At 37.2% G+C, this 27,130-nt stretch overlaps 1 protein-coding gene across 1 annotated transcript in view; it reads right to left on the bottom strand.

Moving 5' to 3' along the window:
* Window positions 1-26,111, bottom strand: part of LOC126979724 (acetylcholine receptor subunit alpha-like) — a 123,838-nt gene extending 97,727 nt beyond the window's left edge. The window contains exons 1-2 of the mRNA XM_050829221.1: window positions 25,883-26,111; window positions 10,081-10,235 (exon numbers count right to left, since the gene is read on the bottom strand). Of these exons, the coding sequence (XP_050685178.1) occupies window positions 10,081-10,235; window positions 25,883-26,071 (344 nt within the window). The 5' untranslated portion in view covers window positions 26,072-26,111. The remainder of the gene's footprint in view (window positions 1-10,080; window positions 10,236-25,882) is intronic.
* Window positions 26,112-27,130: the final 1,019 nt, after the last annotated feature.

The following is a 27,130-nucleotide window of genomic DNA, read 5'->3' as shown; positions in this document are numbered from 1 at the left end:
GCACAGTTTGGACTTACATCAACACCACTTGAATTTTGTTGCCTCAAACTTATCTCTCGAGCGGTTAACATCAGCTGGCGTCTTGTAGTCAGTTGTCCCGGTCTTACCGAGTGGTTGTACTCCTTTTACGGCCTGAATGCTGTTCAGTGGGTTCCCTTGTATTATTGTAGCGCTGCCAAAGACGACAAATAACACTTCTATAAATGCCAAAATGCCGAGATACCTGATATTGATTACTTCCCGCTTGCAACATCCCTACAGCTCTGCATTTCATTTGCAGTCAAATGACGTCGGTCCATGACGTAAAGAATATCTAACAATTAAATTTTGTCGCTAACTTTATTTTAATGGTTGATAAAATTATAAAATCAAGACTAAACATAGCGATAAAAGCGCACTTCAATTAAATAAAAAAAAGTTTACATACCTATGTACTTTGAGTGAATAAAGACTGAGAAATTAATTAAAATCAATGGTAAATTTGTAATATCATGCATATTGCTTAGACTTTTTTAATGTTTGTATTTAGCAAATTTGACTTCACATGGAGTACTGTTCTCAACTCTGGGCGGGCTACCAGTTTCTTCCATTTGACCGCATACAACGAAGAGCGGCTTGAATCATCGACGATCAAGTCATCTCCGATCTTATTGATTCTTTAGCGTTGCCAAGAAATTTTGCCATGATATGCCACCTACGAATTCTTTCGTATTATGGCCACATAATCCGAAGGTGTATTGAGAGCCTGGTGAAATTGGTCGTAGTTGGGAACACATATGGCAAGCGAGCACGAGGCCAATCAAACTCCAGGTCCCCGAGGCTTAGCTCCGTCGTTAGGGCCGCGATGGACAGAAGCCGATGGAAACAAATAGTTCACTCCAAGTGTGGACCACTTGTTGATGACCAGGATCCTCAGTCACAAGGAACGACTAGAGAGAGAGATGTGGGTTCTCTTTGCATCTTCGCCCCCGTTTATTAAATGGAATTGCTCAGAGGAGTGGTTTGGGTAGATACCAGAGCAGTTGAATTCCACCACCGGACATTACGTTAAAATGAGAATTTCAACTCGCATCATCTTGACGTTTGGCACTCTATAAGCACACGTTGTGTCAGAATTTGTCTTCCCTTGCACATCCACTTTGTGAAATCAATTACCAAGAAAGAACAACTCTTTGTCTTTGTTTGAGGCTATTTCACGCCTAAACCACTAATTGTATCGACATGAAACTACCACCATTCAATGCGAAATTTATCCTAGATGGTTTGTGGTTACTTATTTTTCGAATTACAACGTTCCTTCCTTTTAAAATTCCCCTAGCGAAGCGGGCAGGAACGGCTAGTCCTATATATATATATATATATAAAATTAGAGGTGTGTGTCCCTATATTTAACTTTGCATATGAATCTGCACGTCACAGACGCATAGTGTTTATATATTGCAATGGATACAAGGCTCTTATGCACAATGGTGGTTGCAAGTTGATATCTATAAGGGTGTACAAGATACCAGGGTTGAAACATATTGTGATTTCTTAAAAATGTGTGATTATTATTAATCTAAAATGATATGGACTGTTCTAGGAAATGCTAGAATGATTTTGAGATTTAAATAGATATAAGCCTATATTCAAATCAAATGAAAATAAATATATATAAATAATCTAGAAATTAATTGAATAATCTAGAACATACATCCCAGAATAACTTATAAGAAAAAATAAAATGCGTCTCTTATATGAAAAATTTTTAAAGTAAGTTATGATAGATTGTTAATATTTACACATAATTACTATACAATTAAAAATACACCTTCCTTAAAGGCCGGCAACGCTCCTGTGATTCCTCTGGTGTTGCAAGAGAATTTGGGCGGCGGTGATCACTTTACACCAGGAGACCCGTACGCTCATCTGTCCTCTTTTTCCATTAAAAAAATGAGCCAGCGAAGCCGGTACTTACAGCTGGTTATTAATAACATTAACGTATTAAGTGTTTACATAATTTATCCAGAATTCGCTAAAAGAATACCGTTAAAATTTCAATTTCAACAATAGTGAAAACATAATTAATATTATGAAATTATGTCAGTAACACATAATGAAATTTAAATCTGGATTAAGAACGAACCGCGCGTCCAATTAAATAAATATCAATTCAAATAATTATGAGTTAACCGCATTATTCATGTGGTAACGGAGCTAGCTCATATTGCAATATGCCGGTCAGAATATCTTTTTTGTAGCCTTTTTAATATTGAGTATCCTGTGGAAAGAATTATATAATGAATGTTTTTTTATGGAATAGGAGGACAAACGAGTGTACAGGTCACCTGGTGTTAAGTGATCACCGCCGCCCACATTCTCTTGCAACACCAGAGGAATCACAAGAGCGTTGCCGGCCGTTAAGGAAGGTGTACGCGCTTTTTTTGAAGGTACCCATGCCGTATCGTCCCGGAAACACCGCACAAGGAAGCTCATTCCACAGCATTATAGTACGAGGAAGAAAACCGCACTATGGAGGACCGCCACACATCCAGATGGTGGGGATGATATCCTAACTTGTGGCGTGTCATGCGAAGGTGGAATTCGGCGGCAGGAATCAGGTTAAACAGCTGTTCGGAACACTCCCCGATATAAATGCGGTAGAAGACACACAATCAAGCGACGTCTCTACGCAACGCCAAGTGATCCAGCTGTTCACAAAGCACTGGGTCCCCGACAATTCGAGCTGATCTGCGTTGCACGCAATCAAGTGGATGGAGCTGATACTGGGGTGCGCCAGACCAGAGATGACAGCAATACTCCATGTGTGGCCGGACCTGCGCTTTGTAGAAGAAGTTGAAGTATTGCCGTGCTCCATTGATGACGCACAGCGTCTTCGAAGCTAATTTGGCTTTGCCCTCCAGATGGCCATGGTAAGCATCTCAAGACTTTATAAAGCGTCAAATAAACGCTGTAAACACGTCGAAAAATATAGCGGCGAATTGTTACCCTCTATTTTCAGTATGCTCGCACACTAAATCAAAGTGACTACCGTATCGCGACTAGATCTGGGACTAGATTATGATTATTTTATAGCAATAGCACTGACAATACAATATTGTATATTTGATTAAAAAAAAGCGCAAAAAAGAATGCCGGGAGAGTTTCCTCCGCCGCTTCTTCTCTCAGAGCGCCATTTGTTTCCGAAGCGGTAGTAGTGTCTAGTATGTTAGAAGTGACATCAAAATGAATTCTAAAGGAATCAAGTTTGAGAAAATAAATGTCTTTTATGCCTTTTAATAATTCCAGCCATACATAACTCACGACAACACTCAACACACGAAACTCGTAATGTTATAATTGCATGAAAACTTTCGACTACTAGCAAAAGCAAAGCACACACTTGAACTTTAAACTATCCTTCAGTAACATACTTTAACGTCACGTAAACTATCCAGTTAGTATAAATTAACCCATGAACAAATAAAATAATATTCTTTAATTAACGCAAGTTTTCAACATTTCAATAAAATACTTTTTAAAGGTGGCACGCGTGTAATAGAAAATGTATTTTTAAAATAAGATATTAGCGTGAAAGTTAAATTTTTTCGCAGTCACCTTGAGACATAAGATATTAAGTCTCATTTGCCCAGTAATTTTACTAGCTGCGGCGCCCTTCAGACCGAAACACAGTAATGCTCTTCACTGCTTCACTGCAGAAATAGGCGCCGTAGTGGTACCCATACTCTAACCGGCATCCTTTGCAAAGGAGCCTCCCACTGGTAAATGCGTTATGAATCTTGATTGAATTGTGAATGTTGCATTAGCTAGTAGTTAAACATTCAAAATATTAGGAACTTAGTGCCACACATAGCTGACTGTATATGACTTGTCAATCAAATTTGATGTAAAATGGAGAGTGTATGGACAATAGAGCGACATTGGTTGAACGACCTATATGTATATCCTTGTCATGTTATATTTTCATGTCCTAATGTTGTGATTTTTCTCAGCACTCGCCAATTTTGAGTCAACATCTCCTGAAGATGCCTCGTGTAGATGTGAAACACGCGTCGAATTGATTCCAGACATAACTTAGCGGAATTAGTGGAATTATATTTGGTCTATGTCAACTGCCTTGGTCGCGAGATACAATTTATAATAATAAATTACTTAATGGTCGTCGGTTTGTGCCGATCGTGTAGAAGGCTTTTAAATCTCTCACGCCTCAATTTATGAAGATGGATGGACTTGTAGCTCACAGTTTGGCATATTTAACCTATATTAATATTTTGAAAAGGAAAGATTTTATTGTTTGCTGGTTTGCATTGAATTGACTCCGAAAGTACTGAACCGATTTTAAAAAAATAGATTATTTTTCATAGGCTATGGTTTTAACGCGCTTAATTTATGCTAATTCTCTACAAAGCGCAGATCCGGTCACATACGGAGTATTGCTGTCTTCTCTGATTTGAGGTAACCTATATCGTCATCATATCTGCTGGAATATGTCCACTGCTGGACAAAGGCCTCCCCTAATGATCTCCACGATGATCGGTCCTGCGCTGCCTTCATCCAACATATTTCGGTGATCTTGATCATCTACTCATATTATGGAGATCCTACCAACACTGCGTCTTCCAACTATGCCCCCTGCTACTTAGTTTCTCAATCATTTGGGCTATGTAGGTAACTTTCGTTCTCCTACGAATCTCCTCATTTCTGATTCGATCTCGCAGGGAAACTCAGTGCATAGCCCTCTCCATTGTACTCTGAACGACTATGAGCTTTATCATCCGGCCACGTCTGCGACTGTAAGTAATCACCTATATTTTATTGTTTTTTCTTAAATGATAATTAGGGACGAGACCAGCAGGACGTTCAGCTGATGGTAATTGATACGCCCTGCCCATTACAATGCAGTGCCGCTCAGGATTCTTGAATAACTCAATAATTCTGAGCGGCACTACAATTGCGCTCGTCACCTTGAGACATAAGATGTTAAGTCTCATTTGCCCGGTAATATTGTCCTACAAACACCGCGTAAGGAGTTCTATACCATTGTTAGAAAACCTCACACCTCATAAAATTTAAATAGCATAGTCTTTTAGAAACGACAATAATTGCGGGCACTTTTTAAAAAAGTAAATAAATATAATATTAATTCTATGGCCTCGGTAAAAAAAGTAGCGAATTGATAAAAGAAATTGAATTGTGACGACGTATCCATAATACGATTATTATACATGTTCCGCTTTTTATCACAAGTGAAAATCGGATTGTGAATTCTCTCATTTATATGCAGAAATAAGCCCGTCTTTACACTAACGTACCTCTCATACCAAAAAAGCGTGAATTAATATTTTATCAATTATACTAAAATTATAAAGATGTAAAGTTTGTAAACAGGTAGTATGGATACTGAACCGATTTTGAAAATTTTTTTACTAATAGAAAGCCAAATCATTCGGGAGTGTAAATCGGAGAAAAATTTTTGAACAAAAACGTTTCTTAGAAACGCTGCCATAACAATGAGAGACATATGATTGTTTTGTATTAAGGCATATGGAAGCACGAGGAACAAACACAAACTTGTTATGCCTACTACTCGGTTGGGTCGAGTAAGTAAGTCTTTTGTTGGGCGATGTATATTCTTCTACAATATGATCCCAGAAAATGTACAAAACAAATTTGGTACGAAATTTAAAAGAAATGTTAAAAAACGTTTGTGTGGGATAGGTTACTATAGCATAAACGATTTTCTTAATGACACGGACTGGGAATAAAGCGAACACCCTCAAGCTCTTTAATTATAAATGTTTACTGTACGATATAACATTGTAATCCATATTTTATAGAAAAAAGCCCGCTGAGTTTCTTGCGCCCATTCTTCTCAGGTCTAAGCCAGTCTCTTTTGAATGGGTGGTAGTTTTTGACGTTCAATAAGTGATTTTGAATCCTATTTTGAATAAAAATATTTGAATTTGAATTCGGATACCAGCTAATATATTTACACTGTTAAATCCGGAAGAAATCTCGGGTAAGAGCTAGTTAGTGGCTAATAAACAAAAGCCTGTTGAAATTATAAGTTTGGCAGATTGCTTGGATAATTTATATGACAACAACTAATATTATAAATACGAATAGTTAAGTGAATGATGGAACTAAATCATATGTTTAAGAATCAAATGCATCCAAAACCAACGCCGTATTGCGGTTCTAGCTAAAATCTTCAATAATACATATAGATAAATACTGGCATTAAAAATACAGTAAACTCAGCTGAATTGTATATTCAGTTTACGATGTCTATTGTGAATTAATTGACAATGAACTGATTTTATGAAGATAAATATTTAATAAAGTGATATCAATTTGTCAAATTATTGAATTAATTTAACGCTGCTCGTGTATGGCAGGCTTAACTAGTAGGTAGTAAGTGCTAGCTGCTATGCGATTTTTTCCGCCTTTCAGTGAATATTGGAAGCAAAATCGCCATTTACCGAGCAGTATTTCCATTACGATCTCATAGAAATGAACCGATATTAAGTAGTATGTTTTTGTATTCATTGTAGCATTTTAGCCTACGTTTTATTGGTTGTATTTATGTTTATATATATTTTAAAAGGGCGCGTTATATGTATGTAAGCCTTGGTTGATAATAACTGAAAAGAAACACACACTCAAAGTCTCAATAATATTAAAAGTTATTTATTTAGATAGCAACGATCACTAATATAAGTACATACTTTATTAAGTCTTTGAAAAAGTCTATACTCTATGGCCTAAAAAAGCATTGTTTTCCCGCCCATTTAAGCGGCAACTCGAAAAGTTGTGGTATTTGTTTGTTTATTAATAAAATTAATTACCGAGTCGTAGAAAAAATATTGTATGCGACACGTTGTATAACTAGGTCAAAAAACGCTCGTGGCGTCATTCATTGCGGTCTCACGCAACCCACGCCACTCGCGTTTGTTTAACCTCTTTATACAACTGTTGTATAAAATAATATATTAATAATAGTTTCTAAATGTAATGAAAGATCACTTTTTGTCACTTTATCTCAATGTAAAACATGCTCATTCATAAAATTTTATTTATTGTAGTTTTTGTTATTTAAAATTCCTTGTCCATTTCATCAAACAGTTAAATATTAAGTTTTAATTACTCATTGTTATATAAAAATGACACACTTTATCACATTTTTTCTTTCCCCAAACTCGGCATAGCCTGTACTATTGGTACAAGACAACGATATATTTAATACGATATACATTCATATACCTATGAATGTATATCGTATTACAAATACTAAAATTCATAGTATGTAAATATTTGCAGTTACCGGGCGCTGAACCCGGGTCCTCTAGTTCAGTTGGCAAGGTGACTAACCACTGAGTAGGTCAGATTCGTTTGTGTTTCATATATTTTATATATAACCTTCATACAAATGATTTGAGTTTTCTTTTCAAAAGTCTCGTGCCAGATTTTGGCGAGACAACACGTCCTGAGGATACCTCGTGTAGAGGCGAAACACGTGTCGAATTGTTTAAAGACAAATATTGGCGGAATCAACACTAAAGACAACTCAAATCATTTGTATAATTATGGATTTCCGCAAAGTAACGCCTACTTCAATAAATTTTATATAACCTTCTTCAAACTCATTTTTCACTTTATCATATTAATTGTTGTTAGACCTGTATGTTTTTTTTATAAATAAATAACAAAAAAAAACTTACAAACTCAGAATAAAACAAATCCTGGCACAAAACAAAGTAAGTTAGAAATCACGTAATTTCATCTAAATTGTAACAATGTCTTCAACTGCATTATGTTAGATTTATTTATTAACTGGTTGTCTGCCACTAAGTGTAAATTTAAATATTAAGGAGTATTTTTTCTCATTCTGACTTTGGTCAATAGAAGAAGACAGAGTGAGAATTAGCAATGCTTTAAGTTAGCAGACTATTATGAATAAGGGGGTTAGTGTACTTAGTGAAACTGTTTAAGGAGACATCCTTGGGTCCATATATCTATTTTTACTTTATCTACTTTATGTTTAAGGGTGTATCTGTATTTGTTTCCAAATAAATAAATAATAATTACATATTGGTGAATTAATACGACCAGGAGAATGAACATATTTATTTTTTATTTATATCTTTAAAGTCCAGGGGTTTTTCTTTTCATCTAATAAGCTTTTAATTAAAATTAATTTATCCGAATTAATACTGTAGTTAATTTTACTGAAAACCATGCTTTAATTGCTTGCTATTTGTCACAAAAACGACATTATAATATATACTAGCTGTCACATTGATATTCAGCTGATGGTAATTGATACGCACTGCCCATTATAATGCAGTGCCGCTCAGGATTATTGAAAATCCCAAAAATGTTGAGTGGCATTATAACTGCGCTCGTCACCTTAAGACATAAGATGTTAAGTCTTATTTGCCCAGTAATTTAACTAGCTACGGCCGACGCCCTTCAGATCGAAACACAGTAATGCTTACACATTACTGCTTCACGGTAGAAAAAGGCGCCGTTGTGGTACCCATAATCTAGCCGGCATCGTGTACAAATATACATTTTTGTATTTTTTTGAACAGAGGATCTCATAAACATTAAAATAATTGGCCTTTTCAAACAATTTGCCTGATTTTCATTTAATTTTGCGAGGAAAATAAAAAAGAAATAATAAAATAATAGACAACCGAAGGTTCGTAACCTAATACATTAAAATTTAGACATCTGTGAAAACGTCGAAAAAAAATAGAGTTTAGAACTAACCCCTATTTTGAGCAATTCATGCAAATATTCACAAAGTGTCATACAAATCGCGAGTGTAACACGTAGCTCGTCACGCACGCTAAACGAATATTCCTGGCCTGTTTTTATCGGTTGTCTTTTTTTTATGAAAATACGGGACGAGACGAGCAGGACGTTCAGCTGACGGTAATTGATACGCCCAGCCCATTACAATGCAGTGCCGCTCAGGATTCTTGAAAAGCCCAAAAATTCTGAGCGGCACTACAATTGCGCTCGTCACCTTGAGACATAAGATGTTAAATCTCATTTGCCCAGTAATTTTACTAGCTACGGTGCCCTTCAGACCGAAACACAGCTGACATATTACTGCTTCACGGCAGAAATAGGCGCCGTTGTGGTACCCATAATCTAGCCGGCATCCTGTGTAGAGGAGCCTCCCACTCTTAAACTATCTAACAGCAAGATACTAGTCTAAATCTAGTCGTATTAATTATTTACGTATTAAAACATTATTCAGTATAATTAAGAGGAGGCAGAAAAACATAACAATAAATAAATTGAAATAAAATTGTTTTACCTTACAGAGTTAATATGTATAGATAGTCTCTTGCTGTTCTAGACAACCGTTATAACAGGCAAGGTTTATTAGTTTAGTGTGCGTGACAAGCTACGTCTTACACTCACGATTTGTATGACAGTTTGTGTAAGTGTGTGTGAATTGCTCAAAATAGTGATTAATTCTGAATTCAATTTTTTTTACGTTTTCACAGCTGTCTATCTAGACCTTGGATCATTACGGCCGTTTCCAATAACCTATCTATCCTTAGTTTAACTTACGGATACATTGCTGCCATCGTTTAATGACAAGATCTTATCTATTCATAGTTATGTCCAATATAGTTATAGTCCAATGCTATCTGTCAATAGGTAAATGAATTGTAAGTAAGCGTAAAAGGATAGATTTGTCTACCTCTAGCAAGTTAAGCTAAGGATAGATAGATTATTGAAAACGGCTTTTAAACGTCAAGATAGACTATGAAAGCTATGACAACGTCGAAAAAATTGAGTTTAGAGTTAACCTCAATTGTGAGCAATTCACGCACACGAGCACAAAGTGTCATACAAATCGCGATGATTTAGATTATTCTATTTATTATATTTTTAATTATTTCATTTTACTATATTATTTTAAAAAGGTAAAAATAATTACATAATTCTTATTAGCGATTAGATGTTTTTCTGTCATTATTCTTAGCACAAAAAAAAATCCCTTAATCAAAATCTTGTAAAACTGATAATCTTATACATACTCTCAATGTTTCTTACTTGTTGTATAGAACAATATCTGGTCTCCAGATATGGTCGGAAGGCACGTGCAGCATATGGACCCCGCCATACTCCTTGGGTTCCCAGCGCAGCTTGTAGTCGTACCAGGACTGCTCCACCCAGAGGTTTGTGGTCATAATCTGGTTCTTGAGATTCTGGAACAAGGCGAAAGTAACATAACACATCAATTTCGTATTCAAAGGTTAAGCATGAAATAACCTTAGATAATATGTACGTCTATATAGCCTGTGACAGCTGTGAAAACGTCGAAAAATATTGAAGTTAACAGTTAACCTCTATTTTGATCAATACACACACACTTACAGAAAGTGACATATGGAATCGCGAGTGTAAGACGTAGATTGTCACGCACACTAAAGTAATAAGCCTGGCCTGTTGTCATCACTTGTCTAGCAGCAAGAGGCTCTACTTACACTTAAAAATTATCTAAGTAAAAAACTTATTGAAAATCAAAAACTACATGCCATTCGAAAATTTATGCTTCATAGCTGAGAAGAACGCGCGTAATTTAATTTGTTTATTAAATTTTAACACACGTCACGAAACGTTGGCTCAGGGTCAATTATTATTATTATTATTAACCTTTTTTTTAAGAAAGCGAGTTGTCTGTCTTATTTAGAATCCAATTTAGGCTAGTTTCATCACTAGCTTACAATTTTTAGTAAGAGTATTTAATAGATTTGCAATAAGCTCTTTAAAGGAGTATATTACGCACTCCACTAGTTACGTTCGTGATAAAACTCACAAGCTGTCACATAAATATCAAAACATCGAAGCATCAAGTAAGATAAACGTTTATCAAAATAATAACATGATGCTTGTTTTTATTTTGGAAGGCCTCGGGCGCGGCGAGGCGGTAAACCTAAATCCCTTTTATTATTCTTGACGGCCGGCAAGGGTCGCCATCTTTAATATTTACTAAGATTTGTTTTGGATTTACATCATATTTATAAACTTCAGTGTTTGTCTTTCTCACTGCTTTGCAATATTGAGTTATAACAGTTGTATTTTTCCAACAATCTCAACAAATAATTATAAAACTACAAAAAGGTGTATGTGGATGATGCAGCTACTGTACACAATAACTTTTGTATTAATTTACATTTATTTTTTTGACTTACTCGTGTAAGACATTGACTATTTGACGTTTGAGTGTGTTTGTTGCATCATTTTACATTTTACATATTATATTGTAACTAATTGAAATGATCTGTAAATCTTGATATAAAAGAGTGGCAATGAGTTTCTTGCTACTTCTTCTCAACCCTTTACGAAGTAGCTGTAGATTCAATAAGAAAAATATTTTATTTTTTTGACATTCATAAGTGTCATTTTCGTGACCTACTTGAATAAACTGATTTTGATTTGATTTGATTTGAAAAGCGCGCGAGTTGAATGCAGTCGGGGCTTTCGGTAAAGTGCGGGAGCATCTCCCCCCGCTGTTTGCACGCCTCACTTCGTGCGCTTGCAGTGTAGTGCTGTGCCGTAGTCGTCGCTTACCCGCGTTAATACTAAACTTGCGACGACGTGTTATTTTCTTTTTTTTAAAATGGCCCGTTCCATTCCAAAAATACGAGTTTTTATTCATCTTTAACAAAAATTTAAGATATAATTATGTCAGCTTGATGTGTTAACAAGCGCTACCAATGTCATGAACTGCCATAAGATATCCCAACTAATAATTACATTTATTTATCTACTGTTAATATTTAAATACTATTTAATATAATTATCACTATGATTAGAAATAACAATAGCTATTACAATAGCATATATTATTTAGATCTTTAGTTAACTTGATTCGTGTAAGTTAGTTGGTAGCATCATCACCGGTAGCCGGTCGTGCCCTTTTTATGCCAGAGCGCTTAGTTCGAGTAGGTATTCCTTATTGTGAATTCTAAGGGGTAACGCTGCCCAAATTGTATTGAGTCACTTGTTATTATAATTATTACTGGAAACTGTAAATTACAGATATTACAATATTATTAAATGCGTTTAAATTACTAACCCTTTCTACAATTATTAGGTTAAAACGGGAGACTTGAAGCATTGTTTAAATTTATCGACACACTCATGGTTATGGTTATCAATTATTTAGATTAGGTTACAACACTATTGCATTCCTGAACTCTGCATTCAACTCGCGCGTTATCTGTAGTAAATCTGAGTAAAGTACTAAAAATACCAAGGGGTGAACAGGTGACTCTATTTTTTTTATATATTGTAAAAAATTAAACTTTTATTGCATCGCTTCTAATTTATTCTTCTAACTATTGCATTTTGAGTAGGGGTTACAATGAAATTAATAATCTAATATTATATAAAATTCTCGTGTCATGGTGTTAAACTTTGAACTCCTCCGAAACGGCTTGACCGATTCTCATGAAATTTTGAATGCATATTGGGTAGGTCTGAGAATCGGACAACATCTATTTTTCATTCCCCTGAATGTTAAGGGTGGTCCACACGAATTTCTTTTTTAATTTTTTTGACAATTATTTTTTTTTAATTTGTTTGATTATGAGTCAGCATTAAAAATACATAGAACTTCAAATTTTCACTCATCTACGCTCAACAGTTAGTTTTGCATCGCTATTTTAATATTGGCAATACAACGTTTGCTGGGTCAGCTAGTAATAATATAATAATGTTGACACACTTTTACACAGATTATCTTGCCCCAAATTAGGCATTGCCTGTGTTATGGGTTGCAAGACAATTTGAATTGAATCATTAATTTCAATTACTTAGTTAATGTTAGGTTGGTCAACTAGTCTTAGGCGCACTGTATCTCTAGATGAAACCTCAAACCTGACCAATGTTTTATTATATGAATAATTTATTTTATGAAAAAGTAAAGCACTTTGGGACTAAAAATAATGTGCATCCTATCCCGAGTATTCTTTTTGATTTTAAAAAACAAAACTCTTTTTTATTTTATTTATTTTAAAAAATATTGAAATAAAATATCGATCGCTAATCATTTCTGTTAATTCAATCATTCAATTAATCGAATCATAATTCATTATGAGTGACATCTTCACAGTAGACAGTACATATAAAGAGATCATTTTTTTAAAATAAATCTCACTAACCACTTAAAATCAAACCGAAACATCATGTGATGGATCTGAGGTTTAAACCAGCGTCATTTTTTGCGTACTAAATACCTACACGTAATTCGCAACAGCAAAGGATATTTGAATTTTATTTCAATCCCATGCCGTTGTTTTGTGTTTTTTACGTCGAGTTGAGATACTAATTATATTTCCTCCTTAATACTAAAACTATTACAGTGAGTGTTGTTTATTACCTATTTAAAAATATATGCAGCTCTTACACCTTTCTTTATATCATGCTTGGTTAATGGCTCGGAATACTTTGTAGGTACCCACCATAGGTTGTAAAATTCATGCCAACGTGCGCTACCTTCTTAACAACCTAACCTTACATTATTAAAAACTGTTTTTCTCTTAATCTAGGATTTCTAACAGATAAAAATTTTTGTGAATGATTATATAATATGGTAACATTTATCGAGACAAAAACATTTGTAAGTGGCCCAAGCTCCATACAATGCTGGTCATTCTCCTTTTTCAAAACGAAACTAGTACATAAAATTCAACTCAGAAACACTAACGACATAATCTCAATCTGTTCAAGGACTAATTACGAAAGAAAGAATATTATGTATGAAGGAGCTTTATAACAAACTTACTAAAGAAATCAAAGAGTCGAAATCAATATATAAATACAAAAAATTAAACATTACATCCTTAATACAAAATCAGTTAAAATGTTATATATACCCTAAACATACTAGAAATATTAAAACTTTTATGAAATTGTCTATTCAAAAAAAATCTATCATTTTTCATTTTTAAATTTATGAGTCTTCCGGTAGGTTCTTTGGCACAAATTTCATCTACGACTAAAGTGTTGACAGAAATCTGCAAAATGAAGGAAATGAAGATATATTAAACTGACTAAAAAAAATACTGATATATTATTATGTACTTCGTACCATCTTGTTTTTTACGTTTCATGTGAATATATAGTTTGAAGTTATCATGTAAGTGAATTATAATAATTATTTATAAGAATAAATACCTACATTAACCTCAAGCAATTCTTCTATATTTATCAAACAGCAAGTTTGAATCAATATCCTGAGATTTGGTCCGTTATGTGACCTACAGAGGCTGGAAATAGCTGTGATCCGGCCCACATTAATTCTGGATAGTGGAATTACAAACATAGGATAGGCATTTATTTTCTTATTTAAATTAGCCTTTCTTAACGAATATTTGAGTTCTTTGGCCAGTTAACTCGCAGGCCTTTTAGGCTCCATAGCTCCATTTGTACCAATTCGAGAAAAGTAACGTGACACCAACGTGGATTTCGTGTGAATTGGGCTATTGCCCAACGACGAAATCCACACGACATCATTCGGTTACTCGCCTTATTTGACTATTATGAATTGCTATTCTACTTAGAATTCACAGAATAATAAAATTCCGTTAAATTCTGTACAGATTAGAACTAAGACTGGGATGATAGAAGAAATGGGATGTATACAAAAGTAAACGGAAAAAGGGAGGGGGGACTTCAGGTTATAGCGGCCGCCGGCTTGATAGTGAAGTGCGCAGATTTTTTTATTTTGAGTGCGGCATAAATTAATGTCATGGATAAATTCATACAAACATAAAATTAAATAAAAATACGGTCACGAATCGAAATAAAAACTAACCTATATTTCAAGTCGAATCAAATTGCACTCAGTATAGAAATTTTAATTGACTTTAATTTTCTGAGCCTATTATTCAGTTTTTTGGAGTTTTTCCCGAACATACTTCGTGAATCGAGATTTTTACAAATAATTTAATATTATTTTCTATTATTTTGACGTGGCGTTTCATATTCTGTATTTGGAAATTACATTGAAATTGATTGAGCATCTATTGACATAAAATCTGGGTTCTAAATAATCTAAACTTAGATGTTCGTTTTAGTAAAGGCCTGTTAAATTAAATTAAATCAAATCAATATCACTTTATTCATCCAGGTCATGGAAATGATACTTATTATTAGTATTTTCTTTTTACATTTACCAGATAAATTACTCAATCCAAAGCTTTTCGTGAGTATCTCTCTAAATGCAACATTCTTATCTTCAAAGCTTAAATATATAAGAACCTTCCTATGCGCCAGAGCACAATCGCAAAAGAATGGAATGGAATGAAACTACGCCATTTGTTCGGTTCGAAAGATATTTCTGTAGCGCTTTAAGTTGTCAGGGTGTAATGAGGTTACTGCCAGAGCTTCGACTTAAAGCCGCTTTTTCCTATTCACTATCGGCTTATCTTTCACAAAGGCCGTTTTAAACAATACGGTGTGAAAAATGTTGTTGAAAGAAAAATTATATTTTAGCATAAAATTCTTGTCTACTTTGAAATACAATGTATTTTTAATTTATAAATGATTCGTATTAAAATTTAAAAGATCAATTATTTTACTTTACAGCAGATATCTGTATTTTATTTATCTTATTCGATGGGTATCATAGATTTAGAACGTACTAGAACACCTGACAGCTAAGTGACAGCCCGATTTATGAAATTTGACAATATTTGCGTTATCTAGTTAAATGTTCAAAATGCTGGTAAACACTGGTAAATCGGATAACACCGATCAAATAATATACTCTAAGCTTGGTGGTCTACTTAAACGTGGAGGACAGGAGCCACAATAGGAAGAATACAACAGAATAGTGCTAGAATAGTCCCAACGCTCTGTGAACAGCGGCTGGGTCACTTGGCGTTGCGTAGAGATGTCGCTTCATTGTGTGTCTTCTATCGCATTTATCACAGGGAGTGTTCCGAAGAGCTGTTTAACCTAATTCCTGCCGCCGAATTCCACCTTCGCACGACACGCCACAAGTTAGGATATCATCCCCTCCATCTGGATGTGTGGCGGTCCTCCACAATGCGGTTTTCGAGGAGCTTTCTTCCACGTACTACAAAGCTGTGGAATGAGCTTCCTTGTGCGGTGTTTGCGGGACGATACGACATGGGTACCTTCAAAAAAAGCGCGTAAACCTTATAGGCCGGCAACGCTCCTATGATTCCTCTGGTGTTGCAAGAGATTGTGGGTGACAGTGATCACTTAACACCAGGTGACCCGTACGCTCGTTTGTCCTCCTATTCCATAAAAAAAAAGAAAAGAATTCCTAGCGTGTATGGAGGGTAGAGGTAAGGAGTATAGTCTCATATGGGAGAAAAGTTGGAAAAGTGTCCATCTGTATGTTCTAAATAAGTTCAAAAACCACGACAACCTTACAATATACTTGATATTGTAAGGCTATTGTGGTGATAAATATTTTTATGATATTAACATTGATAAACCGTAAATGTGTCACAACTTTTTTTATTTACTTTTATTTAAAAGAGTCTATAGTTTTACGGAAGAGGAGAAAAAAAAATCAATATTTTACAATACCAGAGGAATCTTCTCGGAAAATGAATGAAATTACAAAAAATTGGGATAATAGAGGTACGCAACCTTTATTTTCTGCAGCACTTATTTAAACAAAATGATATATCCGAAAATATCACAAAACTAAAACTTAAATACATATCGCATGGTCATCAGATTTTATATTATAACTAAACTATATGTTTACGATCACGGACGAGTAAAAAAAGAAGAACTCCGCGCCGTGATATTAGCAAGTGAAGCAGCGTTATGCTAGTGTGTGTGCGGTTACGGGGGATACTAGTTACACCACTTTTTCTCCCTTAAATAATCATATATGGCCAAAAATACTTATATTGTATCGTTTTTACACATTTTCACAACGCACGACGGCATTTTTAAAATATTATATTGAGACGCAAACTCATCTGTCACAGACGATGACAACTCTCGTAAGCCGCCTATCGCCCTCTAGTAGTGTAAGTGTGTGCGTGGGGCTATGTATTTACACGTCAATCGGCTTGTTTTGGTGCTACACTGTAATGTAAGGTGACACGGAGTCCTTATTATTTTACTAGTCCGTGGTTTACGATAACGAATTGTATAAAGACGTTTATGTCATAAAAGTTACTTACTTACTATCCATAACATAATGATACCACAGGCTATTTCAATTATAAATTTTACTGTAGATTGAAATTTTATAAAAAAAGAAGCCCGCAGAGTTTCTGGAGTTCTTCTCAGGTCTAAGCCATAAATGTTCGAATGGGTGGTAGAGTTTGACGTTTGATAAGTGATTTCATATCCTAAAATAAATTTGAAAACAAAATTTTTTAACGTTGCGGGCCTCGAACCCACGACCTCTCGCGTTCCGTGCGACTGCTCTTCCAAGTGCGCTAACCGTTCGAGTGCCATATCTTCATAAAATCTTGTATGCTTTGTTCAACTCTCAGATTGTGGCTTCATAAAATTTTGTTTCCCAAATTTTTGTTCATACCCTATTTTGAACAAAAATTTCAATTTAATTGCACTCAGCATTATCTAAATATGCATATTTTATAATAATAAGAAGGCAATACTAAGGCGTTACTACCATTCTAAACAGAGCCCTTCAGAGCCCAGAGATTTTCCCTCTGCCCTATTTAATCCTTCTTTCACTAGAAGCCGGTTCCCCTCAAGAGCATACTTTATGAAGTTATAACGAAGAATTCTATGCTGTATCATACCTTTGTAGACAGAGTAATTGATGCTGTTCTGCTTTGTACGAAATATTTCAGCACTGATTTTTGCAAGCTACGAGGAAGAAAGCTCCTTGACAACCGCACTGTGGAGGACCGCCACACATCCAGATGGTGGGGATGATATCGTAACTTGTGGCCTGTCGTGCGAAGATGAAATTCGGCGGCAGGAATCAGGTTGGACAGCTCTTCGGAACACTCCCCGTGATAAATGCGGTAGAAGACACACAATGAAGCGACGTCTCTACGCAACGCCAAGTGATCCAGCCGTTCACAGAGTACTAGGTCCCCGACAATTCGAGCTGCTCTGCATTCCACGCGGTCAAATGGATCGAGCTGATACTGGGGTGCGCCAGACCAGAGATGACAGCAATACTCCATGTGAGGCCGGACCTGCGCTTTGTAGAGCGCTAGAATGTGGGCCGGCTTGAAGTATTGCCGTGCTCTATTTATGACGCCCAGTTTCATTGAAGCCAGTTTGGCTTTGCCCTCCAGATCCAGTATTCTGATACTAGGCGAGGCTTTAAGGGATGTGTTCTCGAAGAGCGGTGATACGGCAAATGGGGTTTTTTTAGTGGTAAACGCGCAAACTTGAGTCTTCTGGGGGTTAAATTGGACAAGGTTCAACTTACCCCATTCCGCGAACTTCTCGAGAGAGGACTCGATAGAAGAAACAAGTTTCTCCCGGCACTGGTCGACGTTTTCCCGAGAGAGACCTACATGGCCCGTGTATACGGCATCACCAGTGCTGTTGTCTGCATAGCAATGCATGTTGGCGGTGTCCAACATATCATTGATATGCAGAAGAAACAGCGTGGGAGATAGCACACAGCCTTGGGGCACTCCAGCGTTCACGGGCTTGGGATTCCAGCAATAACCGTCGATAACGACCTGTATGCTGCGCCCATTGAGGAAGCTGGAGGTCCACTTGCATAAGCTCTCGGGAAGCCCAAATGATGGAAGTTTTGCGAGGAGCGCCTTGTGCCATACACGATCAAAGGCCTTCGCTATATCCAGACCAACTGCCAGGCCTTCCCCCTTGCTTTCAATAGCCGCCGCCCATCTATGTGTTAGGTATACCAGAAGATCGCCAGTCGACCGAACATGGCGAAAGCCGTACTGCCGGTCGTTGATCAACTGGTGACCCTCAAGGTATACCAAGAGCTGGCGGTTGATTATGCTCTCCATGAGAGTAGGGAGGTAATAACAATAGGCCTGTAGTTTGCCGGATCCGAACTTTCTCTTGTTTTTGGGATCGGATGGACAAGGGCTGACTTCCATGAATCAGGGACTACGCCTTTTGAATAAGAGTGCCGAAATAAACGCGTTAGCACCGGCGTCAACTCAGGGGCACACGTTCTAAGCACGATTGGAGAAATGCCATCCGGCCCGCTCGACTTCCTGACGTCCAACGAAAACAGAGCTCACCTAACAGTTTTCTGTCGGAACTGTACTTCAGGCATGGAGCTCTGACACCGCGGGATGGTCGGCGGTGTTTTTCCGTTGTCGTCAAGAGTCGAGTTGGAGGCAAAAAGAGTGCACAGGAGCTCGGCTTTCTCTTTTGCCGTATGGGCCAGGGTGTCATTCCTCATGTGCCACGGCGGCATGGACGGCTGGTTGAAGTTACCAAGAGCAGCTTTTGACAACGACCAGAACTTGCGTGGTCCGGTCGGCTAACTGGAAAGCTGCTCGCCAATTTTGACGACGTGCTTCGATTTCGCACGGGTGATTTGCCGCTTAAAAAATCTGGAGGCACGGTTATATTTCCTCTTCAGAACTTTGCAGTTCGGATCCTTTGAGCCCAGCGCCGCAACCCAAGTTCGATACGCCTGTTTTTTGCAGTCAGATGCTGCTTTAACTGACGCATCGAACCAGGGCTGTGATCTGCCACCGATCGGTACTACAGAGCTTGGTATAAAAATATCCATGCCCTGCAGTATCACATCGGCTACTGCAACGGCGCAGGCACTAGGATCATCCGAAGGGAAACAAACCCTGCCCCAAGGGTAGGATGCAAAAAAGGAACGCATCCTATCCCAATCTGCTGACTTGTAGTGCCAAACGCAGCGGGTCGCTGGTGGTCTGCGACGTTGGCGTCGGATAGGCACTACACTCCTGACCAGGCAATGGTCGGACGTTCCGAGAGGGGCGTCGACAAAGACCTGGTAACCATCGGGATCTGTAGTCAGCAGAAGATCTAATAAGGACGGCATGTGGCTATCCACATCCGGGAGCCGCGTCGGCGACTCAACCAATTGGGACAGACCATACGCCAATGCAAAATTATGCACAGATCGCCCTGCGTAGTCTGTCTGTGGTACGTGATCCAAGCAATGGCTTGGATCACGTACCGAATGCCGAATGCGGCATTGTGCCCGTTGAAATCACCCAAGACTACGATTTTAGCGGAGGGGATCTGAGCAAATGCACGTCATCAAATGCCGCTTGATCGCAGCCCATGAGGTGATCCGTTTCTGTGTTACCACTATGGGACCTGTAGACACACGCATAGATGCGGACGCGGTCCTCTAAATCTACGCGGAGCCAGAGAGTAGACAGGCCCCTACCCTCAAAATTGCCGAGACGGCGACAGCAGATATCCTCCCTAACGTACACACATACCTCGGCATGAGGCATGAAATTATGCTCAATTTTGTACCCGGGGTACGTTAAATATGACGTATCGCTAGGTCGAGATATCTGCGTCTCCGTAAGGAAAAACAAGGCCGGTTGCGCCGTCTCAAGGTGGTGGTGGACGGCGTTTAAGTTGGAGTGAATTCCCCGGATGTTACAAAAGTCCACATTAAGCGTGGAGCGGGGTGCCGTGGTGTTGCTGCCCTGTTTGTCCTGTGACATACGCGGTACTGTGCCCTCCCCAGAATACGAGGGGCAGCCCGAGCGCGAATGCTCGGGGAGGGATTCTCCGGCTCTACAAGAGCCGGTACTCTCCTGGGGTAATTTCTCTTTAAATACCGCTCTCATATTTCGTTGGGGGGGGGGGGAGGACGCGGGGGAATGGCCTCCGGTCCTCGACACTAACCTATGCGAAACATAGCGGCACTAGGCCGCTACTTCACGCCGGTATTCTGTGCGAGTGTGGTAAGTAACCCGGACGAGTCTGGCCCGATTGTACTGACTTCATAAGACAGCAGCGTGACTCTCCCAACTTTCAAAAAGCCCGTAGTCGCCTCTTACGACACCCTTGGACCTGGGACTACCCTATTCTTTTTACGCCCCGGGGCAGCACAGGGCAAATTCTTTATGAATGACCCACAACGTTCCTGTGATGCCTCTGGCATCAAAAGAAAGCATTACGGTTATATTAAAATAGCCTTGACCAAAAATATTTTGGGATGAATAAGAGAGGGCATTGCTCGGAGTCTCCCTGCAAGATCCAGTCAGAAATAAGGAGATCCGCACGGGAACAAAGTCATCGCCATATCACCGCACAGATGATTGCTAAATTAAAGTGGCAATGGGCAGGGCACATAGACAGACAGTTGGCCGTTTGGGCAGTAAAATCCTCGAATAGCGACCACGTCCTTTCGCTACGCAGTGTTGGTAGGCCCTCCCAAAAGATGGACCGACGATCTAGTCAAAATCGCCGGAATAGGTTGGATGAGGGCAGTGCAGGCACACAATCGTCGTGAAGATCTTTAGGGGAGGCCTCTGTCCTCCGAATAATATGATGATAGTGGAGAGACAATGTTCTATTAAGCTATTATAACACATGCCGCAATAAATACAAATTCAAATATTGTTATTTAAAATCTCTTAAAGAACGTAAAAACTACCTCCCATTTGAAATAGTGTGCCTCAGACCTGAGAAGAATGGGCGCAGGAAACACATCGGGCTTATTTTTTTAAATTTAGTAACAATATTAAAGAATCGTACAATAAAAGTCTGTGGTATCATAAAAATATTATGTTATCTTTACAACACATACGGTTTTAACAATTATTTTGAATGTCGTAACACCTTTGTTGTCTGGGATCGTTTTATAAAAGCATGTATATCGCCCAATATAAGTCTTACCAACTCGACTTAACCAAGTAAGTAAGATTACTGAGTACAAATCAAATAATCAAAAATCAAAACTTCGTAAGTATCTTTTGATGGGTGCTTGCATTAATCTTGGCATTATATATCTCCACTAATGATCTGTAAACGACAATATTAAGTTAATTAAGACTAAGATTATTAAGACTAATGTTGTTGACACAAGTTAAAACATGCAATGTACCCCAAACCCGCAACTCGATGGCCCTCGAGGGGCACATGTACAACTAAACCAAAGGCCTTGTGATACTGTTACAAGAAAAGTTCATCGAACACTTAATTGAAAGCGAACGTGAGTGATTTGTGAGACCGTAACAGCACTCACACAAGTTACAAAAACTTTACATTGAAACGTGCTCTTCTTTGTGCTACGAGCAATAGTTGCAAGTGGCAAGTTTATTGCAGACATTCTCAGGACGCATATAGTCTGAATGAGCAACTTAATTGGTGTAAGTTTCACATAAGTGAGTATGAAAGTGTTTATGTCAGCAGTTTACATTTTATTTACTTCTCAACTATCTCAAGGAATCTTCGGAAACAATTGCTACCCCAAAGGAATATATTTCACAGGGAGACTACAATGGCGCGACTGGTTGGGCCGTAAGCTACCAAACTAGACACCATACAATTACCATAGTCATTACAAGGGTAAGCTGGTCGCGCTACGAAGTTGGTTGCACAACCACACGGACACTAGCCTTCCGAAATCGGCAAGTGCCCCAGGTCACTAGATTTTTAAGATACACCAAAATCGAAAGTGCCGTACGGCACACTACGCCCTGACCAAGTTCTAACCCTTATTTTGTTTATAAAATGGTTTATTTTACATGGTCTTATAGGTTTTTTCAATAGCTTTCTGATATATTCACTCAAATCACCCTAATTATAAGCAATTTATAATTAGGATACACGTAAAATTATTAGCATTGAGAGACCGCTGCCCCCGCGCCTTAATCACGCCGATCTCAGGCATACCGCGGCGCGGGGGCTTTGCTGAATTAGAAAGGATATGTAAATAACCCTCTTTAGAGCTGTATATATTTTGCTGGTAGCGGCGACTGGTTGTGCCACCGTGGTGTCCCATTAAAATATAACCCGAGTCGAGAAAAAGTCGAAAAGCAACATGTCAAAGATTAATTTCTATGCACTGCTAGACCAAATTATTGAGTGTTTGTCTATGTTTTTATCATGTCTATTTAAAATGAGCCTAAAATGGCGCTATGAATGTAGGGGATAAATAAGATATTTAAAGCCTATGGATTTGAATTCGAATTTTGTAGGTGGATATTCATATCATATAATGGAGTTCCAATTACGAACATTGAATGATCTAGTAAAAGGCCGATTGATAGTAAGCCGAGCGCTAGCAAAATAAAAAAAAATTGACACAGAGTCAGTCTTTTACCTACACCCCTTGAACAATACAAGAAATTTATGACAACTGTATTGTTTATTAGTAAATGTAATTAAATATATTACTAATTTACAATAAATTATTAAATCTATTTGTGTAGTCTGCGTATATTAATCAAATTGCTACTTTGCACTTCTATGATTGTATTCTTCTATTCCTAGCTGTAAATAAATAAATAAATGTTTATTTGCTTTGTTCTCGACAGAGGTGATAAAAAGTAAAATGTTCACCTCGTAGAGACTTTATTTTAAACTAGAGTGACATACTCCCCGTTGAATCCCTCGCTACGCAAAGGATTAATTTTAAGTCCCTCACTCCACTCTGGATCAAAAAAGGCAAGGCTTTTTTTTGGACTGCCGATAGAATTGAAAACTAAGTAACGTGTGAATTGTATCGTCGAGCTATTTGATTATTATTTTTTATGTGAGGTAGCTAGAAGGTGGATTTCGGGACTCTTTGACAGAACCATATATCGTAGCCGTATTCGGGCTTACAGTATATAATATATGCAATGTGTTTTATTGCTTCATTGTGTGTTTTCTATCGCATTCATCACGGAGAGTGTTCCGAACTGTTTAACCTGATTCATACCGCCGTATTCCATCTTCGCACGACACGCCACAAATTTAGGATGTCATCTCCATGTACTGGATGTGTGGCCTCTACAGTGCAGTTTTCAAGGAACTTTCTTCTACGTACTACAAAGCTGTGGAATCAACTTCCTTGTGCGGTGTTTCCGGGGCGATATGACATTTCTGCTTAAAAAAAAGCGCGTACACTTTTCTTAAAGGCCGGCAACGCTCCTGTTATTCCTCTGGTATTGCAAGAGAATGTGGGCGGCGGTAATCACTTAACACTCGTTTGTCCTCCGTTTGGCATCATCACCATTGCCACATAAGGTAACTTAAAATTGGAAAGGTAACCAAACAGAAAAATAAAATTTGTTTTCTCTACAACAATTTAAATATGGTGGTACATGGGACTAATCTATTTCGTATTGACCATAATATTAGTACTATCTAAATGTTATGTTAATTATTCCACAAAGGCGTTAACGGAATTAACATTTGAGTATTTTTTTAATATTGGATAGTAAAGCGACTGTAAACAATTAAAATAAAAGATGCCGAACGAGCGTACGGGTCACCTAGTGTTAAGTGATCACCGCCGCCCATATTCTCTTGCAACACCAGAAGAATCACAGGAGATTTGCCGGCCTAATCTATTGATTAAGTATTGAATGATTGATTACTTAACTTTTATGTTTAACCTATTAATATGCGTTTACTGTTAACATAGCACAAACATCAAAATGTTTTAGACAAAATATATTTTGAACAATAAATTATATGCAGTGTTTGAAGTCGTTATATTATTCTAAACAGTTTTTTCTATAAAAAGTCGATTATTTTAATAAATGTCGTCTACGATTTATTTAGATAAATCACACAACTTTCAGATTGAAGAAAATTATAATCGAATGAAATATAAATCCAAGAAGACTAGAGACTAGACAAGATGCAATGTAACATTTTTCCCTTTAATTCATTATATCAGAAAATTTTAAATGTATCGATTCTCTCTGAGATTTTTTCCAAGACGAATAAGTTCTATACAGTTTTTATATTAGTTCGTTTGTAATTTAAGGAGTATTTATTAGTTCTTCGTACGACTTCCCAATGCTTAAATATGCTAAATCTTATGTAAACCATATTTAAAAGAATATTATCTGTAAGAAGACATTCGATAAAAGTCTTGGGGTAAGATCTTAGACAATTTACGGCAGTTTTCAATAACGTATCTTTAATTATGGATACGTTGCTGTCATCGTTTAATGTCAGATCTTATCTATCCATAGTTATGTCCAATATAGTTATATTTCTATGCTTAATATCGATAGGTTATTGAAATGTAAGTAAGCGTAACAGGATAGATTTGTCTACCTCTAGTAAGTTAAACTAAGGATAGACAGGTTATTGAAAACGACCGTTAAAGAATATAAATAATATGGATTATTTCTTAAACTCTAGGAGAGGCAAAATTACCATTACTGTTTTATAAGTATGCATATATTATTCTTGTGATGGAGAATTTTCTACGAACTTAAGGTGATCTTCTTAAAATGCTGAGATTTTTTCAAGTCAATGCTAAACTGTACGTAACACGGGATGCTGCAAATAGGGAGATATCTTAAATGATAGATTATTGATTGGTGCGTTGTCTTGAAGATACAGTTTTCAACTTCCCAAATCACAATTATGTAACGCGATCTTTGGGGACATTTCTCTTTTATTTAGTGTTCTGTTGATTTAGTGTATATTATACAGAATATGTGATAGACCGATAAACTTTTACACACTCATACAGACATTAATAAATCTTAAGTTTTTAGAGGATTACTCTTGGAGCTAATAGCCTTGATTAAAACGTTAACTTAAGATTAAGTAATTTCAGATATTGTTTTTTAAGTATGCTTGTCTTGCCGATAAAGTTTTTCAAACTAGTTAGCGGTTATCGTCAGTGACTATCGCCTTAAGCGATGTTTTATCAGAGTTATATCTCAGTTAAGGAAATGCAAATGCGCACTGTACTTACGACATCAATAAGCTGGCTCAGTTTAAGTTTGATGCATACACGAAGAACATCCGTAGTGTTTACCACCGGCCTCACGAGTTTGTTGTAATTCGAGAGGAGGTCGTCGTAAAGTCTTTTCGCGTCAGGGTTGCCAGCTGCGGCGGCGCGGAGAAGGCAGCAAGCAACCAGCAACCAGACGAAGGTAGCCATCAGCTCGTCATGGCTGTTACGTAAGACGGGCGTCCAGGGCGCGGCGCTACACTGACTGCGTGTCCCCTGTCCCCCGCGCACCGCGGCCCCCCGCTGATACGTAGGGCTGCCACTGCCAACCCCTCTGTAATCCTCACTAATGTTATGAATGCGTGTGTGTGTGCGTTTGCTTTCACGTTACGTGTAAATTGTAGAGATTAACGCGGCGTGTTTTATGTTTGCAATAAACTCGCGACCATTCTCTTTTTAATAGGCGGCAGTTTAAATGATGCTTGATTTTATGAGTGATCACAGTTTTATTTTGAATATTTTAATTTTAAATTTGTTAACTGTAAGCTTTCTGCTATTCTAGTAATTGCTTCGCCTTATTCATAACATAGTATTGTTTTTTGAAATTAATTTAACAATAATATCCTTGCGGAACAAAATGGAGTTGTAGAAAAATTAAGATCTCAATAGTGCAGTATTTAAAACAATTATACATTAATTGGCTTGGAGCAAACATCAAACAAACGCTTTAGTATGACAAATAATATAAAAACTATAGTCAAAGTTTATGTAGAGGCACTTTTGATTAGTAATTACATTTTTACACTATCACCGATTCCTTAAGCTGCCATTGTTGAGAAGAATCGGCAAAACTCAACATTAGATTTTAGCGTTTCTCCTTAAAGATTATATTATTCCTTAGAGATTTTTCTAAAGGGAAAACAAAATAAATTATTTAATTGACATAATGGTTTTAATACGGTGATCACAAGTATATTAATAAAAAAAACAGTGGCACTCTGAGAATGTCTACAGAAATGATAACTTAAACAATTACGTAATGGGACCCAAAAATAAATAGATTCTTATCCCAAAAAAAAAGCAAGGTGTCGGTAACGGTATAACTAGTGATAATTAAATGTTTTTTCTCCTCTCATAAAATGCACACATTCATTAGTATCAACGTACGAACATACACAATCTACGTTCACACTAATATACAGAGCTGTTGGTAACGGTAGCAGTGTCGCTAGTTCAACGGTTTTTCCTCGTCCCATAAAATACAAATAT

This window comes from Leptidea sinapis, chromosome 1 (genome assembly GCF_905404315.1).
Source record: "Leptidea sinapis chromosome 1, ilLepSina1.1, whole genome shotgun sequence".
Lineage (NCBI taxonomy): Eukaryota > Metazoa > Arthropoda > Insecta > Lepidoptera > Pieridae > Leptidea > Leptidea sinapis.
The sequence above is the reverse complement of the archived record's forward strand: the minus strand, read 5'-3'. Positions and strand labels throughout refer to the sequence as shown.